The sequence below is a fragment of the Manacus vitellinus genome, unplaced genomic scaffold, assembly GCF_001715985.3.
Source record: "Manacus vitellinus isolate BGI_N305 unplaced genomic scaffold, ASM171598v3 scaffold_12_pilon, whole genome shotgun sequence".
NCBI classification, from domain to species: domain Eukaryota; kingdom Metazoa; phylum Chordata; class Aves; order Passeriformes; family Pipridae; genus Manacus; species Manacus vitellinus.
Genome location: NW_021938949.1, coordinates 8,571,999 through 8,589,270, shown reverse-complemented (window position 1 = coordinate 8,589,270; position 17,272 = coordinate 8,571,999). Strand labels below are relative to the sequence as shown.

The 17,272-nt window shown below is 40.5% G+C and overlaps 2 protein-coding genes across 4 annotated transcripts in view; one reads left to right on the top strand and one right to left on the bottom strand.

The window, feature by feature from the left end:
* CUNH7orf50 (chromosome unknown C7orf50 homolog) overlaps nucleotides 1-17,272 on the bottom strand; it is a 115,919-nt gene that overhangs the window by 40,576 nt on the left and 58,071 nt on the right. Inside the window, exon 1 of one of the 2 annotated variants that reach the window (XM_018067318.1) lies at nucleotides 3,754-3,774. The exons of the other annotated variant lie outside the window; for it this stretch is intronic. Coding sequence (XP_017922807.1) covers nucleotides 3,754-3,768 — 15 coding nt within the window. The 5' untranslated portion in view covers nucleotides 3,769-3,774. Of the gene's footprint in view, nucleotides 1-3,753; nucleotides 3,775-17,272 lie in introns of those variants that run through there. 2 annotated transcript variants of the gene reach the window in all.
* Nucleotides 1-17,272, top strand: part of GPR146 (G protein-coupled receptor 146) — a 49,744-nt gene that overhangs the window by 12,275 nt on the left and 20,197 nt on the right. For both annotated transcript variants that reach the window (XR_001920021.2, XM_018067312.2), the window contains exon 2: nucleotides 9,593-9,634. The gene's annotated coding sequence lies outside the window, so the exon portion shown is untranslated. The remainder of the gene's footprint in view (nucleotides 1-9,592; nucleotides 9,635-17,272) is intronic.

Sequence of the window (17,272 nt, the reverse complement as noted above, 5' to 3'; positions counted from 1 at the left end):
CACACACACACACACACACACACACACACACACACACACACGTGTCCAGTTGGTTCTGCAGTTCTTTGGTTATTTCCTGTCCATGTTGAGCAGGGCAGGTACCACTGAGGGTGGGAAGATCTCCAGGATTAGTGTAGGAACACTGCTCCTGGCACATGATGCAGCACAGGGCTCCTCAGTGTCCTTCACTGTGTGTGGTATTGATAAGCTTTGGTAGCTCTGTGTTATCACCAACGGGCTGGTTTGATGCCAGAATTTTGTATGATGCCTGGATCGTTTGAGAAGCTTCTGGTATGAGATGTCAGCTGGATCACTGGCTTAGGCTTTCCATTACTGCCTGCTGAAGGAAGAGATCTCTCTCCAGTCACAATTCCTTCTCAGCTTTTGAGTGAAGTGAATTGAGGAGGGGGAAGAAGTAAAAATACAGGGAAAATTTGTAATGATAATTCAGTTTTGAATGCTCATAGAGCTCACATGGCTGACATAAAAATCCCCCACAGTTGTGAGTAATTAAAAACTGTAACTCAACAGATAAAAAATGTTTGTAGGCAAAACCACAACTGGATCCTCCCTTGCAGTAAAACTGTCTAGTAAGGTCTGGACTTCTATATTTGCTCATATTATATCTGAAGGCATCTCAGTTCAAATGGTTTCCTGATCAAAGATAACACATGGCACCAGAAAGAAAGGAGTCTTTCCAGAGCTGCAGACTCACTGCACCTTCAGCACTGAATCACTACAGAACTTTTAAAATGGAATGTCACTGAAATGCCAAGCCCAGTGTAGATACTGACACTAAACTTGCTGTGTTGTGCCCAAAAACTACAACAATCAAACAAAAGAATTCATATGCTCCACAAAGAGGATCTGTGAAGGGCACTTCTACCCTGGGAACAGTATTATCAAATACTGTTCCAGTCTGGAAGTTCAGAAAGGAAAGGAAACATTAGCATTTTTCTACTTTAAGAAAGAAGGGGAAAACAAAAATCTTTGAATACAACTCTCTTTCTCAGCATCGAATTCATTATAGTAAGTAATTAAAAACCTGTATATTTCTGGTTACTGAAACACTCGTGGGCTAATATAGGGGGAAAAAAGCACTAAGGAAGTCAGAGTTCATCCCTGCTGTTCTTACAATGTGCATGACATAATTTAATAATCTGATTTTTTTAATTTACAATAGCATCTCTCATCCAGTTTGTTCCTTCTGTTCTGATTTACAGTATAAAATCCCCCAAATTATAAAAACACATTTCTGTGTTGGCTTTTTGGGGTTTGCTATTTTTTTTTAATTACTTTATCGGGCCTTAAATCCTAGGAGTGCCCTTTCTCTGTCTGAAAGAAGGAAGCACCCTCTTATGTACACATGCAAAAAAACCACTTAGTATTCAATCCTTTTAGCTGCAAAATCAAATGCCCCCCAATGGAACACAGAATCAACACCAGACATACATTTCAAAGACATTACACAAGTGATCAAAGAAAAAAGGGAAGAAATCTAAAGTAAAGCTTCTTGCATAACAGCCTGAGCTCAACCCCTTGAGTCTTTTGAGTGGGATAAATATGTTTCAGACTGTGCCACTAATGTGGCGTTTTAATGGTTTGAGAACTATAAATAAAACTTCTTAGAGATAGATAACAAACTATGAAGTCTGCTACACCATTTAAAGGCCCAAATAAACAAATACACATTGTTCTTTTCCTGCCAAGAGTGGACATCACACCAATCCTGGTGAGGGATGCAACAGAGTTAAGAATGTTGTTGCTTCTTCTGGACAATGAAGTGAAACCACAGAAACCAGCAGGAAAAGCAGCCAAGTTTAGTCACCACATTGGGCTATATATATTTATACCCTATAAATACACAATCAGCATCTAAACAAGGATACAGTTGTCATTCCCTTTGTAAGAAAATGATTAGTTGTACTGTGCTAATAACACACTCTGAAATAGCGAGGAATCAGAATCAATTTTCACGTAACAAATACCAGAACACGACTCCACACTTCAGTAATAACATTTTCTGCTGTGAATGTGCACCAAAGATGTGTCAGTAAATACAGATCCAGAGAATTATGCAGCATCTAGTTCAATCCAGTTATCAGTGAGGGCACGGGAGGAGGACACGGGAGGACACGTTCTGAGCTACGATGGCTTATGCTGATAAAGGAGCTGGCTGGGACTACTCCTGGTATGAGCTCATTACATGCTGTGAGCATGATGCTATCACAGAGGTGCTGAAAACAAAAGCTGGCACATAGATTCCCGTTATTTTGCTTGACTTGAAAAAAAAAAAAATCATTTACACTGAAAGCTTTGTCTTCATTCTTATCACGGAGAGTGAGTTATACAATATTCCATAACCAGAAATGCATGTCACAAGAAAAAATTCTTGCTTTCATTTAATTTAAAAAGAGACAGAACTGGGCCAAGTTGATATACCATCATGACTCTGCTTTGTTTATCAACAAAGACCATGTACTACTGCCTATAATTCAATTTTAGGGCTATATTATCTAGCAGTTTTATAACTACGATAGTTTTTACTACTGGAAATGATATAAGCTTGGACAAGGATAACATTCAACATTATCAAATGGGAGGCACCAGAGTTATGATTTCTAGGCACAAGTTGTAATTGGATTGGAAGGCAAAGTTCAAGAAAACAGTAATACTCTTGTGTATTAACAGAAGGCCTGTTCTGCTCTGTAGTGCACTACCCAAGGCCATTTCCTTCCTTAATATTAAAATTCTAATCAGCCCTCATTTCATCTGCATAAATTTATGGCCAAGTTCTGTGTATAGCTTTAGAAACAGAGCTGGAATATGAGACCCAGCATGTTATAAATTCTCAATTCAACTATAAAAATCTGTACATGCACAAGTGGAGAATGTTTAAAACACAGAGAGTTCCCTGCTGTGCCACACAGTGAATTATTACTACAAACCCTGCAAATGTCTTAGTCTCTAAATGCAGCTGTATTAATTACAGATTTGCTATTAAGACCCTAGATATCAAACTCTGAGGAGACTGGGCCCACTGTACATGACATGAAAATGAAGAACTATAACCACAAGAAGAAATTCTGTACAAATTTGTCTTCATCAGTGCTTTTCAAGCTCTGGGGCACTCGCTAAAAGCAATGTGCCTATTTATTCTAAGTGGCTTGTAAGAGCTGCCAGAAAACCTGAGCGTGTTCTCCTAAGCCCTGTTGTTGTTAAAGTCAGTGCCTTTGGCAGGATCCGTGTTTGAGGACTTCCAGAATACTGGAAAATAAGCTGCTGCTTCTAAACAGAGAAAATAGTTAGCTCACTCAAACCCTTAGCTGTTTTTTTTGTTTCACTCCCAAGGAGATACTTACCTCTGACTCGAGTATCATATCTCAAAATTAAGCCAACAGCAAAGAAAAGGAAAAGGAAGTCTGGGAAATGGAACGAAAGAATGTTTACTCTGCAAGGTAAATCAGGGAAATGAGTAGAAGGGCAGAATTACAAATCTAAATGCTTAAGTCTCCAAACAAAACATTAAAACATCAAGCTCAAGCTTCAAAGAGCAGTAACAAGCCCTGAAGACCACAAGTCTGAAGGTACATGTCTAGTCTTCGTGCCTAGACATAGCTCGAGAGTAGGTATTTATGTCAAAACAAATGGGTGGGCCACTGAGAACTGTGATGTGGCAAATCAACCACACCACTTCCTCCTTGTTGCAAAATCCCATTCTTCCTTTCTGCCTCAACAACACACTCAACCCACCTCCAGCTTCTCCATGCAGGAGCACTGCAGCGCTCCCGTCCTTCCCTCTGCCTCCCTTCTGCAATCCCTCCCTCTGGCAACGCCGATTACTGACAACAGACCCAGAGACAGCTCTATCTGTCCCAGCAGCAGGTTAGCTGAGAAATAATCACATGCAGTCAGGCACGTACCAGAAGGGGAGGCAGTGGAGGTGGCCATGATCAGATGGACCAGTTGCTTGGCAAGAAAGTGCCTGTGTTCAGCTCAGTGACCGAGCCAGGAGGCAAACACGTCCCCTCCTGGGGCACTGCCTGGCCAGCAACGGAGCCATGGAGCTCCTCTCAGCTACAAGCAGGGTAGAGAAAGAGCTCTTCCAGCTGTCAGCTCTGCAGGTCTGACTGTGAAATGTCAGCTTTATGTGTCTGCGTGCATGTACGTGAATATAAATAAAGTCAGGTCAGCCTAAAAGGTTGAGACACTGCACAAAGGGCAATATGGGATGGGTTAAACCTTGGAGGGCATAAATAAATTTCAGCAACCATTGCCAATGGATGGTGAAGTGCAAGAAACTGCTCTGGCTGGTCATGCAACCACTGCTAAGGAATTCAGCTAAGTCCCCAGGCCATAGCACTGCTTTGAGACACCAACATCAGCTCTTAAGTCCAGAATAGCTCCAGTGCCTTACACCAAACTCTGAACCAGTTCATGTCAATACCCTGGGAGGGAGGGGAAATGGAAGGCAGAAGAAAAACCTCACTCAGCCCGTGCAGTTTGGAAGGAAGCAGAATTGCCAAAAATCCATCAAGTAAAATTCCTTGTTTATTTTAAGGTTATTTTCAGTATTTCAGTACGATTTCCTCAACACTTTTCCACTCCACAATACGCCTGACAATTAGAAGCAACTCTGTGGGTGCCCTAAGACTGATCCTCCAGCACGTTATCAACTCACAAATATTGATTTGCCAAACTCAGCATCCTGCACATGCTGTCCCAGCAGGTGCTGCTGGGGCTACTTCTATTTCACACTGAAGAAGCAGTTCACTGACTCTTAACTATATTTGGGAAAGCATCCCAGCTCTTAAACTTTTTGTTTAGTCTCTCTGAGTGTTTATGAATAAATAATCTGCCACTTCAAAACCAGCTGAGTGACTTCAAACCTGGCACTTGTGCAAATTTGTGTGTACTATAATCTGGCATAAAAATATTAATTGAGAAGCATATCAAGTTAGGCTTGTCAGCCTTAATATTTTCTGGTGATTTGAATGGGGCCAGAGAATAAGATAAGTATCTTTACAAATCCAGTTGGCTTTACTTCAAATGCAAAAGCTTGTTTCTAAGCTGCGTAAGAACAGGAGCCCGTGTAAAATCAAATTTTGAATGCAAAGCCAACCCAGTTCTGCTCATCATCCTCTATTCTGAATCCTGTCTGCAGCAACAGTTTTTGGTGAGCTCACTGTCCTTCCCTGAAATACTGTACAACATACAGTTATCTTTCTAAGAATTTGGTTTTATGCATCAGAGCCACACGTATCTCAGGGACAATCTCTAATTTTTGTATTCAAAACTAGTTTTGCATTTTTTATATTTACCCTAATGAAATGTTTTCATTGGCACTGATGAGCTAAAAATTACTTGAGCTTTCTTTCCAGGTTTTATGTAGTTTTTTAATGAAGCTGGTAAGTATTCCCCATTTACCAATGCAGATCAGCCTTGTTTGCTCAGCAGCTAAAACTTGGAGTCAACAACAGCATTTTCAAAACAAATACACTGAGTTAGAGCAAGGGCAGTTGTGGTTCATCTGAATCATACGGCTCCAGATTTCAAATCTAAGCTAAGGAAATAGAGGTTGTGACATCCTGCAGCTGGGACAAGTCGTGTTCAAAAGGCAATGCTAAATCAAGACTGCTTGGCCAGTTCGGGCAGTTGCTTGTGTGGAAGTGAAAGATCCCATGAGAGCATTAAAAAAAAAAAGAAAGGTTTTGGTGTCCAAGCCAAACCCCCCTTCCTTCACTTCATGCTACCAGGGACTGTTTCTTCAGAGAAAATTACTGTGGAAGGTTCCTGCCAAGTAATTGCTACTGATTTATGCAAATCCAATCACAGGGAACAGGAATTAAACACTTTGCAAAATACACAGGCCAGTAAATTACCAAAGGTCCTCCTATGCTACGCAAATGCCAAGTGCCTGAGGTTGGTTTTGAGAAAGATCATTTTGGTGACTTGATTCACCATAAGGCCACACAAAGGCTCAGATCAGCAGAAGGGGAGATCAGTGTTGGGGGGAAGCAGCTGGAGCTTCACCAAGGCAGTGGTACCTGTGCTGCTAGGAGGGGCACACAGACATAAAAGTTTTCATCCAGCTGGGAATCTCAGGAAAGAAAAAAAGGATTGGGTCTGGAAATGTTATTTTCCAGGCTCCCATTTAGCAGTATTCAGCCCTGGAAGTAAGGCCAGGTTGGATGGAGCTCTGAGCAACCTGGTCCAGTGTGTCCATGGCAGGGGGATTGGAACCAGATGATCTTTAAGGTCCCTTTGAACCCAGGCCATTCTGTGTGATTTTAAGATCTATTTATTGATACAATAAGTACTGATAAAATACCTGAGAGTTGGCTTTTTTAGTTACAGGAGATGGAAAAAGTCTTTTTCCAAACTTCTGTGAGATAGCACTGGTGGCTGAAATAGCAGGACCATTCACTGCTGCCCTGAATACCAGAAAAAAAAGGTGCCTGTAGCTTTTCCTTTTTTTTTTTTTTTTAAGTAGGGAGGAAGCATGAAACGGTAGTACTGGTCTGAGACTTTCACCACACTATCTGGACACCAGTGTCATGCTGTGTAAACATGTGGATCCATTAGACAATTGTTGGAAGCAGTGAATTCTAAATTTGATCTAGTGATAGGACTCATGCTGTTTGGCCAAAAAAAAAAACACGAGGTTGCGAAACCGCACAAGGAAAACGTTTCAGACTTGTGAAAAAAAAAATATGAGAGAGAAAAGCACAGAGTGAACAATGATGTATTGGATGGCCTGCAGATCCCAGCCTCTGGAGAGTCCTGACAGAAAAAAAGGCCTGAGCTCTTGGCTCCCAAACTGTTAAGTAACTTTATAAAAGTACTCCAACCTGAAAGGATAAAAACATTTTCATAGAGAAAAATTCATATTCACGTGAAGAATATGAAAGATTTTCCATGCTAAATGACAATCTGCTCTAATGATTTATATCTTCCACATTTCTCGTGCACGCTCCTGCCCGAACTAAAGCCGGAGCTCCACGTTATTCCCAGCGATGCTGGCTGGGGAAGGGAGTGGTGGTTAACTGCCTTCCTTTGCTTTGTGCTGGCAAAGCAACCCTTTTGCTTTGTAGTACTTAATGGTCTAAAACACACGTTGAAATTAACTCCTTCATTAGCTACACAGCTGCTACTCCTTATCGCTTTCATTTTTCTTAATTATAGCACTGCAACATTTTATGTGATTCAGAATTCTATGTGATTAATACAATAGATGAATTACATTTGTTAGAATATAAAACACAGGCCTCATGAATAAAATTATAATTACATATGACCTTTGAAATCATACCTCATTCTTTCAGCTATCTAGAAATACTATGCTCATTCTGTCCATGCCACAACTTCATTTCAAACTGATTAACCAGCATTTTATTCCACTCAAGTTGCCTACATTAAAACAAAAACCAGTGAGTTCAGCTCCCAGCAAAACTGCAAACCCACTTTAAGGCTGTCACTAAAGAACTTGTTATTCACCTCCACAGTCTTATAGATGTGTATAGCTCAGCATTTCCATTATGATTCATGTTGTGATTTAATCAATCCTGAAACACTGTTTACTACATAAAAGAAATTGTACTTCAACAACAAGGATCAGAAAGCAAGAAAATCAATCCAGAAGGGCTACTGAGTCACTAAGGAGGAAGGCAACAAGATACATGTTATCCTTGGGAAGCTGGAGTAGGTCCGCAGTAGCAAAGCTCCTCTTTGGTGCCTGCTGGGTGACCACTGTGGTGACCACAGAACATTTCCCCTGCCCAGCCCTAAGAGCTCCATGAGCACACAACAGTGGCCCTTGGAATGCAGATCTCAGCAATGCACCTTGCCAGGCAGGCATATAAATAAACTTGTGCAACTCTGCCAGCAGAATTCAACAATTCACATGTCTAATTCTAATCATATCCATACACACGTGGAGATGAGTCCACAGGACACAACTAAAGCACTGAAGGGCTGCATTACTCAGGGGAAGCCACCTCCTACAGCCTGTCCTTCCACGGCTGGAGCTCCCAGAGCTCCAGATGTATTACAGCTGTTCCACAGGTGGCACTTCAGCAGTGAGAGGTACCAGCCAGGAAAAGCTCTCCCCAGCCATTTTATGCTCTGAAGCACAGACCAGCTGTCTCACTACGTCCCTGAACAGGACTTAAATCTGTATGAAAGTATAAACAGAAGAGCTGCTCTTTTCTCTCTCTGCATGGATTTCTGGCACATTTATTTTTGTTCCTGAGAAGAGGGGCCAGCCAGAGACTGTCACCAAACAGCCACTACCACTTTTAAGACCACTGGAGTTGGTGTTTGGCGATTTCCACCTGTGTGACACACCACAAATACATATTAGCCATGGAAATCCCTTTCTCTCAAGATCAAGACCACATAATAATAGTAACAGTTTGTCCTTCTATTTACTATTCTCCATCAAAGTATGAAACTAAAATTGCAAGGGAAATACTGGTTGCACTGGTTGTTTTTCTTGGGTCCTTAAATGCCAACCACAAGATGCGAAACAGAGGGCAGAGAGAGGCCAAGCAGAGCAGGGGAGCTCTGCCTGAAACACGTGGTGATAACAACCATAACTGGTGCTAGTGGAAAAGGGGAAGGAAAAACGTGCATCAGAATGATCTCAGATCTTTAACAGACCAGTGTTGCACCTCTCAATAAAACTTTAATAAAAAAGGAATGAAGTGGCACAGGCAGCTATCTTCAACCATTTTTTCCCAGAAAAAGTATTCTACTTACCTCAAAATTCAGTCATAAATTAAACTTGTTAATCTTTTTTTTTTAGCAGAAAACTCATCTACTCTTAAAGATTGTCTTTCTCTCCAAATATTACTGTTCAAACATTAACCTAAAACCTCTTTAATGCCTTATGTGTGTATATATTTTTTTTGTTCTACTGCAACGCATAGGGAAATCAGTGCTTTAGTTACCTTTCTTCTCCATTAGATAAGTTACATGTCCATACTGAAACACTGGTTACAAATTTTGAGTGGACAGATATATTATACTTGTAATTTAATAAAATAATAAAATATACTTCTCTATATTTTTTCCCCACAGTGTGCAAAGGAGTAGACACATACTCAGTAACCAAAGTGAATTACTGTGGTGCCAAACCCACCACTTTTTACAGTAACAAACCAAACTGACATTTATCATAGTATCATATTACATGAAAAATATTTCTTATCAGGACTGTTACATGTCAATTTTTAACCCACCAAGTGTGATATTTTCAATGAGGAGAAGGAAGTTATGGTCCTATTTTTAGATCAATCTACAGTTTTTATTCAAGATCCTTAATTCACCTCACAAGTGTAAATAAAACCATCAACCCCACTGTGAGATGTTACAACATCAAACATCATGAACAATTAATTACGTTACGGATTTTCTAATCACTGGATGAAAACACTGCATATTTTAAATGCTACACAGAGCATGGTACAGGGAGATACAAGGCAAAAAAATGAAAGTGAGCTATATTTATCAGAGTTGATTAAATTTTCATTTCTTTCAACCACCTACAAATAACTGTCTCACCTTTTATTTTTTTCTTTTCTCCTTCCAGTGGCTCCATCTCAGACTGACATTCTGCTGGGCTGCACCTCATGTAAGTAAAGCTGTAGCAATACAGTGTGACTATTATTTATTTAACCAAGGTACAACTGTGAAAATATTTACCAAAATTGGGACTTCTAGACCTTCTATTTACTCCTTTAAAAAGGTGTACTGGATTACCAAGTCCTCACTGAAGACTTGACTAAGACAAGTCTCAGATTGTCCTTCTCAAAGATCACAAACCAGCCACCTAAGTAGTCTCATACAAAGGTACATCCAATTCACTGCATCTTTCTAAGTTTGTGAAATCTGGGCTCCATGGAAGTGTCCCATGATCTTGAGGCACTCCAGGGCTCCTTGCCAGGCAGGGAAACCTCTGCAGAAACAGACTGGAGGAATATCAGAAGGTTTAATTTGCATTACTTCTGCAAACTGCTTCCCAATCCACATGAAGAAGGAATGGAGGCTGTAAAGCTCTCCCCACCAGGAGAGCATCATGACACTTAAACCTGCCTGAAAGCCCACAGGAATGACTTTCATATGTTGACAAGGGCTGATGAAGGAGAAGGAGGAAGGCAAAGCCAACCCCTTGTTGGCCAGCCTGGGCTGGCTCGGCAGGGAGGGGGCACCTTTAAGAAAGCCAAACAGATTAAAAGGAGAGGCACAAAACTTGGTCTCCTCTAAGTGGCCAATTCCATTCATCTGAGCCCTGATGGTGCAAACACCACCAATGCTCTGAGGGTGTATTTGCACACAGCCTGAAGAATGTGCTCGGGTGCAAGGGGTGGCACCTGCTCAGTGTGGGGGAGCAGGGAACTTGTTTGCCCCACTAGTTAATGGGCAAGGGATGAGAAGCCAGGAATTATTTAATGTTAATACCAGCTCTGCCAGTGCCAAGTGCTGTTCTGTTGCTCTCAGCAAGTCTCCTCATCTTTTTCATGTCCTCCTATGTGCAGTGAACATAACATTTTGGTGCCCAGTGTCCCTCTCCCCAGTGTTTAATTCCCAATTTAACATTCTAGTTAATGCACGGCCTCCCTTTTACTTTGATAAAGTACAGTCAGCATCAACAGGTAACACTTTTTTAAAACTTCTTTCCAACTATTGTGAAACAGGAGCTGACTGTTTATGAAGTACTTATTTTTTATGTCAGTTTACCACAGGGCCTCTTTAGCCACAGGCTTACAACCAGAGGCCCCAAGGCATTTTTTTGGGAGTGGAAACTTTTTGAGTACAGCTCTTAACAAATTTCCAGCCTGCAGTATGTTTTTCATTAGACTACATGGTGTTATAATAAATGATGCACTTCCTCTTTCATTTTATGATTTTTTTTTTTAAAAACATGCAACAATTTTTCTGTGTCTGTTTTTTATTACTTTCAATATACTCAACCACACTAATCTTAGAGACTATGTATAAAACCAGAAAGGATATACTCAGTAAGATATCAGCTACAGCAAGACAAGCTTTCAGTTTAAATTCCTCACTGAAGGCCGATCACAAAGCCATTACATGTATGCAGCTCCATCCTTTTAGGGGCCATTGTTAAAAAGATAAAATATCTGTTACCCCAAAACCTAGAGCTGGCACAGGAAAGATTCCTCCAAAGTATTCACCCCCAAGACATTCAACTAAAAAAGTCTGATCCCATTGGCCAGATACTTAGGGTGAAGCATCGTGACCTTTTGATTGTCACATTGGATTCTTTGTATCGTGGTATAAACTGGTCCCAGAAAATACAAATGTACTTACAAACAACAGGTGACAGTGACCCAGACAATATACCAAATATTTCAAAACTAGCAATATAAACAAACTTTAGTAAAAGGGGAAAAGAAAGTTTCTAAAAATCTAAACGAAGCAAAAACCAGACACCTAACATTTCAGAATTTAAGTCTCCATCCTAAAGTAAAACTACCCATATCAAAATCAACCCAGAATTCTTTGTGCCGTCCTGTCTTACCTAAAACGAGCTTGGTGAGCTCTGCAGGAGGTCAAAAGTAAATCAAAAGCAAATGCCTTTAACATTGTATTCTCAAAAGATCAGCTCTGAAATGTTTTCAAGGATAGTTCATCTCCTTTCCGGGCACAAACTCAACACATAACACAGACACTGCAGTGGTTCAAGGTAGAAAAGATGAGCAGGTCAAAAGGGTTACTCACTTCTCAGCTCACTGCATGTACTAGGGATTCCCTCACATCCCTCTGTCCCACCCCACTGGCTTGGTACATGTGCCACCTTCCCATCCACAGCCATGCCAGGCCCTCCTGCATTATCCATGTCTCCTTTCCAATTTACTCCTCTCCACTTATGACCGTGGAGCTTTCTGTCTCCAGCTTGCCCCAACATCCTTCCTGCTGCATGTCCTCTTCATACTCAATTACTATAAACCTTAATTCTCTCTCTCCCTATCAGCTTCCTTCCTGTTACAAATTAAGGAATGTGTTCATCGTTCCCTAATGCAGTTTGAGTCTCCCTGTCAGATGAGACCACACTCATTTTGGAGGAGGAAAGATGAGAGATCTGAGAAAGAGAAAATGAACTATCATGAATGAACATTAACTAAACTAAGATCAGTCTTTAATTTTAAGACATCTTAGGGCAGCAAAATTCACATAGTTGGGAAAAATAGAGGAAACAAATCTGTTTCTATTGGGTCCATACATCTGGAAATACAAACAGTATTCCTTCTGCTGACCCTTTCAAGGAAGAACAATTCTCCACCACATGTCCCACTGTATATATTTGTCTGTTTTAAATACATTTTTTTATAGAGTTGATACACTTTTTTTTAAGATAGGCTTCTTTTTGTATTTTCCTCCTCTATACATAGTTTCTAATAAGAATGTATTCCCGGGGGCTGACAGCATCAGGAAAACTAGGCTATGCCAACAAGAAGAGATTCCAGTCAAACATTATCATGTCTGGCGTACTGTGTTTCATTTACAAATCTTTGATTTCTAAATGAATGGCAGTTCAAAGTGCACATGAAACACAGATACTTTCTGCTTATGTATGTAGAGATTGTTAGAGATTAAACCACTTCTAATTAAAGACCTAAGCAGGTGTCAGTTCGTGATACTCTTTGAATTTGGTTTAAGCAGATGGATGTTCCACGGTTACCCAGCAGAGCACTTTAAATACAAGCAGAATCAAAGAGATCTCCCCAAACAAAGCCGAGGAAAGCTACTTTGTAAGAGGGCTTGAAGTTTGCTACTACTCGTCTGTCATTTGTGGAACGTCACATACTGAGCTGGGAAGAGCATTTTGAAACACTTTAAAAATAAACAACCCCCCTGCAAACAGCCCTATGGGACAGAACCCCAGGCCACACGAGACCTATTGATTTCAGTGGGGTTTTGTTCTGCCTCTCTATATGCATCTAACTACCCAAAGTTAATTTGCAGTATCGAGGCCTAAACCAGGCAATTTAAAAGCATTCTGGACTCAAATAACTAGAGCTTAGACACAGAAATAGAATTATTTTTAAGTAATTTTTCTCTCTGTGCCATACTTCAGGGTGCAAGCAATATGAGGAGCACTCTGTCCCTCCATTACTCAAAGGTTCTTCATTTTCTTATTTTAAAGGAAATGCAAAGATTAATTTAAAGCCATCTGATGAAAAAACCTTAATATTTACCTTCATATTTTGTTGTAATATATACTGAATTCGAGTGATTTCAAAAGTTATCCTGCATGCTTCTCATTTCAAGATGTTAAATATTGGCTCTTACAAATTTCCATTACACATTGTCTGACAATATTTGCTGCTCTGGAGTACATGAACTGACTTTTAATTCATACAGAGGTAATGATAATAAAGTTTGTAGGAGTTGGGCATGGATAACATTTTAGAATTTCATACTTATTACAAGTCCCTCCTTTCCAGGTCTAATTTCACATAAAGTAAGTGTAAAAAATGGTTAGAACTGCCAGATGCATAAATTCTCTCGATCCTTTTTACCTGTTATATCATCAGCAGTAGCTACTCTCAGCCTGGTCTCCTAATCATCCTTTAAATGATGGCACTGTAACATCCCTGCAGTGGTGTTACAGCTGACACCTGAAGACAATGAAAGAGCAGACACATAATCCCGGAATTTTATAACCAGTAAATCACAAACTGAAGTCCCACAGCCAAGACCAGGCCATTATGGAGCTGTGGGAAGGGAATAATGAGGGAGACAGAGACAGTGATCCAGCAGCTGACAGTCAGGGTGGCGGGAGGATGGAGGACGTGGATGGGGAGGCAAAGAGCACAACTGCCAGAACAAAGCCAGGGCTGGCATCTACAGCAGCAAAGCCCCAGCCTGCATCCTGGATGCTGGTTTATGGAAGCTACAGCACGGCTGCAAAGGCAAAGTTTAAAGATGGCATAGGATGATTAACGTGAAAGCACAATTCCTGGTGCTTCAACTGATCCTAAAGGAAAGACTGAGCACTCTTGTAAAATCCAGGTTTCCATTTTCAGATACTTTTTTCTGCTTCTTTAGTATTAACTACAGCAGTATTGGATACAGAGAAATCCGAAAAATAAAAAATGGTGGAAACCAAGATCTGTTTGACAGCTTCAGCAATAAGGGATAAATCTGGAGTAAATGCAAAGGCTCGAATCTCAAAATATCCACCAGTGCAACCAAGAGCTGCATCTGCCTCCTGAACTTTATCAGGCTGTCTGCAGACAGTGTAAGGAATCTCCCTCAGCCAGGAAGGAAAAAATCCTAAATTCAGGTGAGATTCTTTTGGCAGCTATGGTAGGCACAGGTTATGAAGTGGATCTTTGTACAGCTGCTCCACCTCCAGCTTTATTTGCCAGGAGCTGGTTATGTAACTAACAAACACAAAAGAAAATAACCATTTCTGGCTTTGTGAGCCCTGGGCTGCCAGGAGGAACTGAGAGAATTCAAAAGCAGCTTCCCTTCTGTTGCTCTTTTGGGCGTTTCTCTTTGAAGTGGCACCCTGAGTGGCTGCTCATTCACCAGTTTTGTAGGTAGTCTTTAAAGCAATACTTTCCACCCTTCAAAAGCTTAAGTACAGAAACATACAATTAATTAAACCAATTTAGTGGTGTTATTATTTCAGTCTTTCATTTCTACTCGGTGTCAGACTCTCAGACGCAAGGACTCTTTTGTAGTAGGATTTCAGACACTGGAGAACATTCTGAACTTTACAGACTGGTCTGATATGGTTCATGCAACACATGAACAATCTAAGGAAACCATTTATCTATTGCTTAAAGGAAAATTCTTTTAAAAATCTAGATACTAGATGCAACGTTATTTCCAGTGTTATTGTGCTGTATTTAACTGATGCTTTAACCCTTTGCTCTGACATCCTTTATTCTAATCATTTTTGTTTTCCTCAAAAGAACATTTGGCCTAAAATTATATGGAATGATTGTCTGGTAACAGATAAATGGACCACTAACCTGCCAGATGGCTCTAATGCAACAAAAAATGCATCTATTGCTGCTTACAATAGGAGTGGCAAAACACCACATTACTGGTTTCCAAAAATTTTCCTGGTGTGAAATGTTTATAAACCATCCTCTTGCATTGCTGCCAAACACTTTCAAGGACAGTTTTAGTCCTTTACTAAGAAAAAAAAATGCCCACATTATTAAGAATTATTATGGAGAAAATATTTCAGTGAATCTGTCCTACTGTACTGGTTCTCTCTGTTGTTTATTTTCATTCTTTGGGCACAGGATTTTATAGCCATAATTATCTCATTTTCTCATAGTACAAGTAGTCCAACTGAGGTCAACATTTTTATTGCATTCTTCCTCTGTTTTTTTTTTCTTCCCTTTAACATTTGCTACTAAAAACAAATACAATAGATTTATGCTATCAAAATACCTCTTGGGGTAAAGATTTACTAATAAATCGTATTTTCATATGAGCACAGATCAAAAGTGTCAGTAGTAAAATGGACAGCTGGAGGAAATGGTGTTTTAACTCCATTTCGATTCTCCATATCCTTTAGAAGAAACAGTTCTACAAACATGCAAACCCATCTTTTTGTGCAAGAAGTTTCCCCAAAGTCTGGAAGATTTCAAGAAGTAATGTTCAGTCAAGTGGACTCAGAAGCTGGTAGTGCTTCATGGTCAGCTGGCTGTGAAATCCTGCTCATTAGCCACAGTCTTGAGCAGGCAAACTCGCTGCTTTCCAACTTCTTTAAAGGGTTGAAAGGTGGGGAGACTGCACCCAAGCATTTATTAAGGAGAACAGGAATGCCCTGGACTTTCTTCCTCTTCTTATACATCTGTTTCCTCTCCTGTTTCTCCTATGCTGCCAAGTGAGCTGGAGTGCCTTCAGCCTGTCCTGTAGCCTTCCTAAAATATACCCACAAGGTTAAAGCCCTTCCTCCATCCCCACCACCTGAGGTCTGCAAAGGAAAGAGCTGCTGGTAACAGGAAAAGGTCAGGAGCTGTGTATTATATTCTGTATGTTTGGATTAGCCCACAATAGCTAAATAAACTGATTTGATGTCTAATGACATTTTCAAACAGTAGCTAATAAAATTATCCAAGGTATGCAGAGACAAAAGATGCACACAGACACAGCAGAAAATGTCTCTAATACATCCACACAGGCAATGACCTAATGGAATTTCAGCAGCTTGGCCATACAGATCAGGGTCAAATATAAAGGAGCCCAAGTTAACAAGCCTACTGACTAGAAAAGACACCAATATTCTTACCTTGCTGATTAATATCACTTCTATTTGTATGCAACTATCAGGTTTTTTCCAATGTTTTTAGCAGAGAACTCTATTTTGAAACAGAATCACAGTCTTTTCAAAATAAATAAACAAAAGGCATGCTACTGACATGAACCACAAGCTCGGTAAAGCTTACTTTGGAAAAGCTCCTCTGAATTAGCTGGGTTAGAGGTCCGAGGGATTTTCCCTAAAACCACATGAGGATCCCGAGTCAGGTCAGCAGAGGAAGGAGCTGCGAGGGAGGAGGTTCCCACTCCTGTCATGAGGGAGGGGGCACAAGGAGAGGAACATTGACCTGTCTCAGCAGCTTGAGTGCCCTGCAATGCCCCTGAGCTTTGTGGTCCCACCTGGACACCCAGCCCTCACCAGAAGGGAGGCTGTGCCAGGGCAGGTGCTGCAGCAAGTGCCAGCAGAGCTCCTTTGGAAGGGCCCTTAGGAGAGCTGGGTGAATTTCTCAAACCAGAGATGCTTGTTCTGCAGAATGAATGTATGATTAATGGGGTTGCAGCACTGGGACAATTGTGGTCGCCTTTTTAAAGTTTTCCATCAAAGTTCTTACAACCTGCAATATTGCAGCAGATGAAAAATGAAAGGGACTCAAAAGCTGTGCCCATTTAAAAGGCAGTTCCAAAGCAACTAATCTAAAATTTGCAAATAAGTCTTGCTTGCTTCAACTGATTTGCATATTCAATTTCAATTTTTTACATCTTTTCAGACTTGTTATGACTAAATATGAACTTGCTGAATATTCACACTAAGATAAAACAGAAATAAACAGTCCTGAATGAATCCCATTAATATTACACCTTGCTTTACACTTAAAACAACAGTACTAGAAAAAAAGAAGAAATGTCTGTGGGGACTGGCCTCATTCCATGTGAGGAAGGAGATTTTTGCCCACACCACAGTCTCTTTATCAGGTGCCACCAACTGTTTGTGTTCCTTTGAAGGTACCAGCTTAAGATA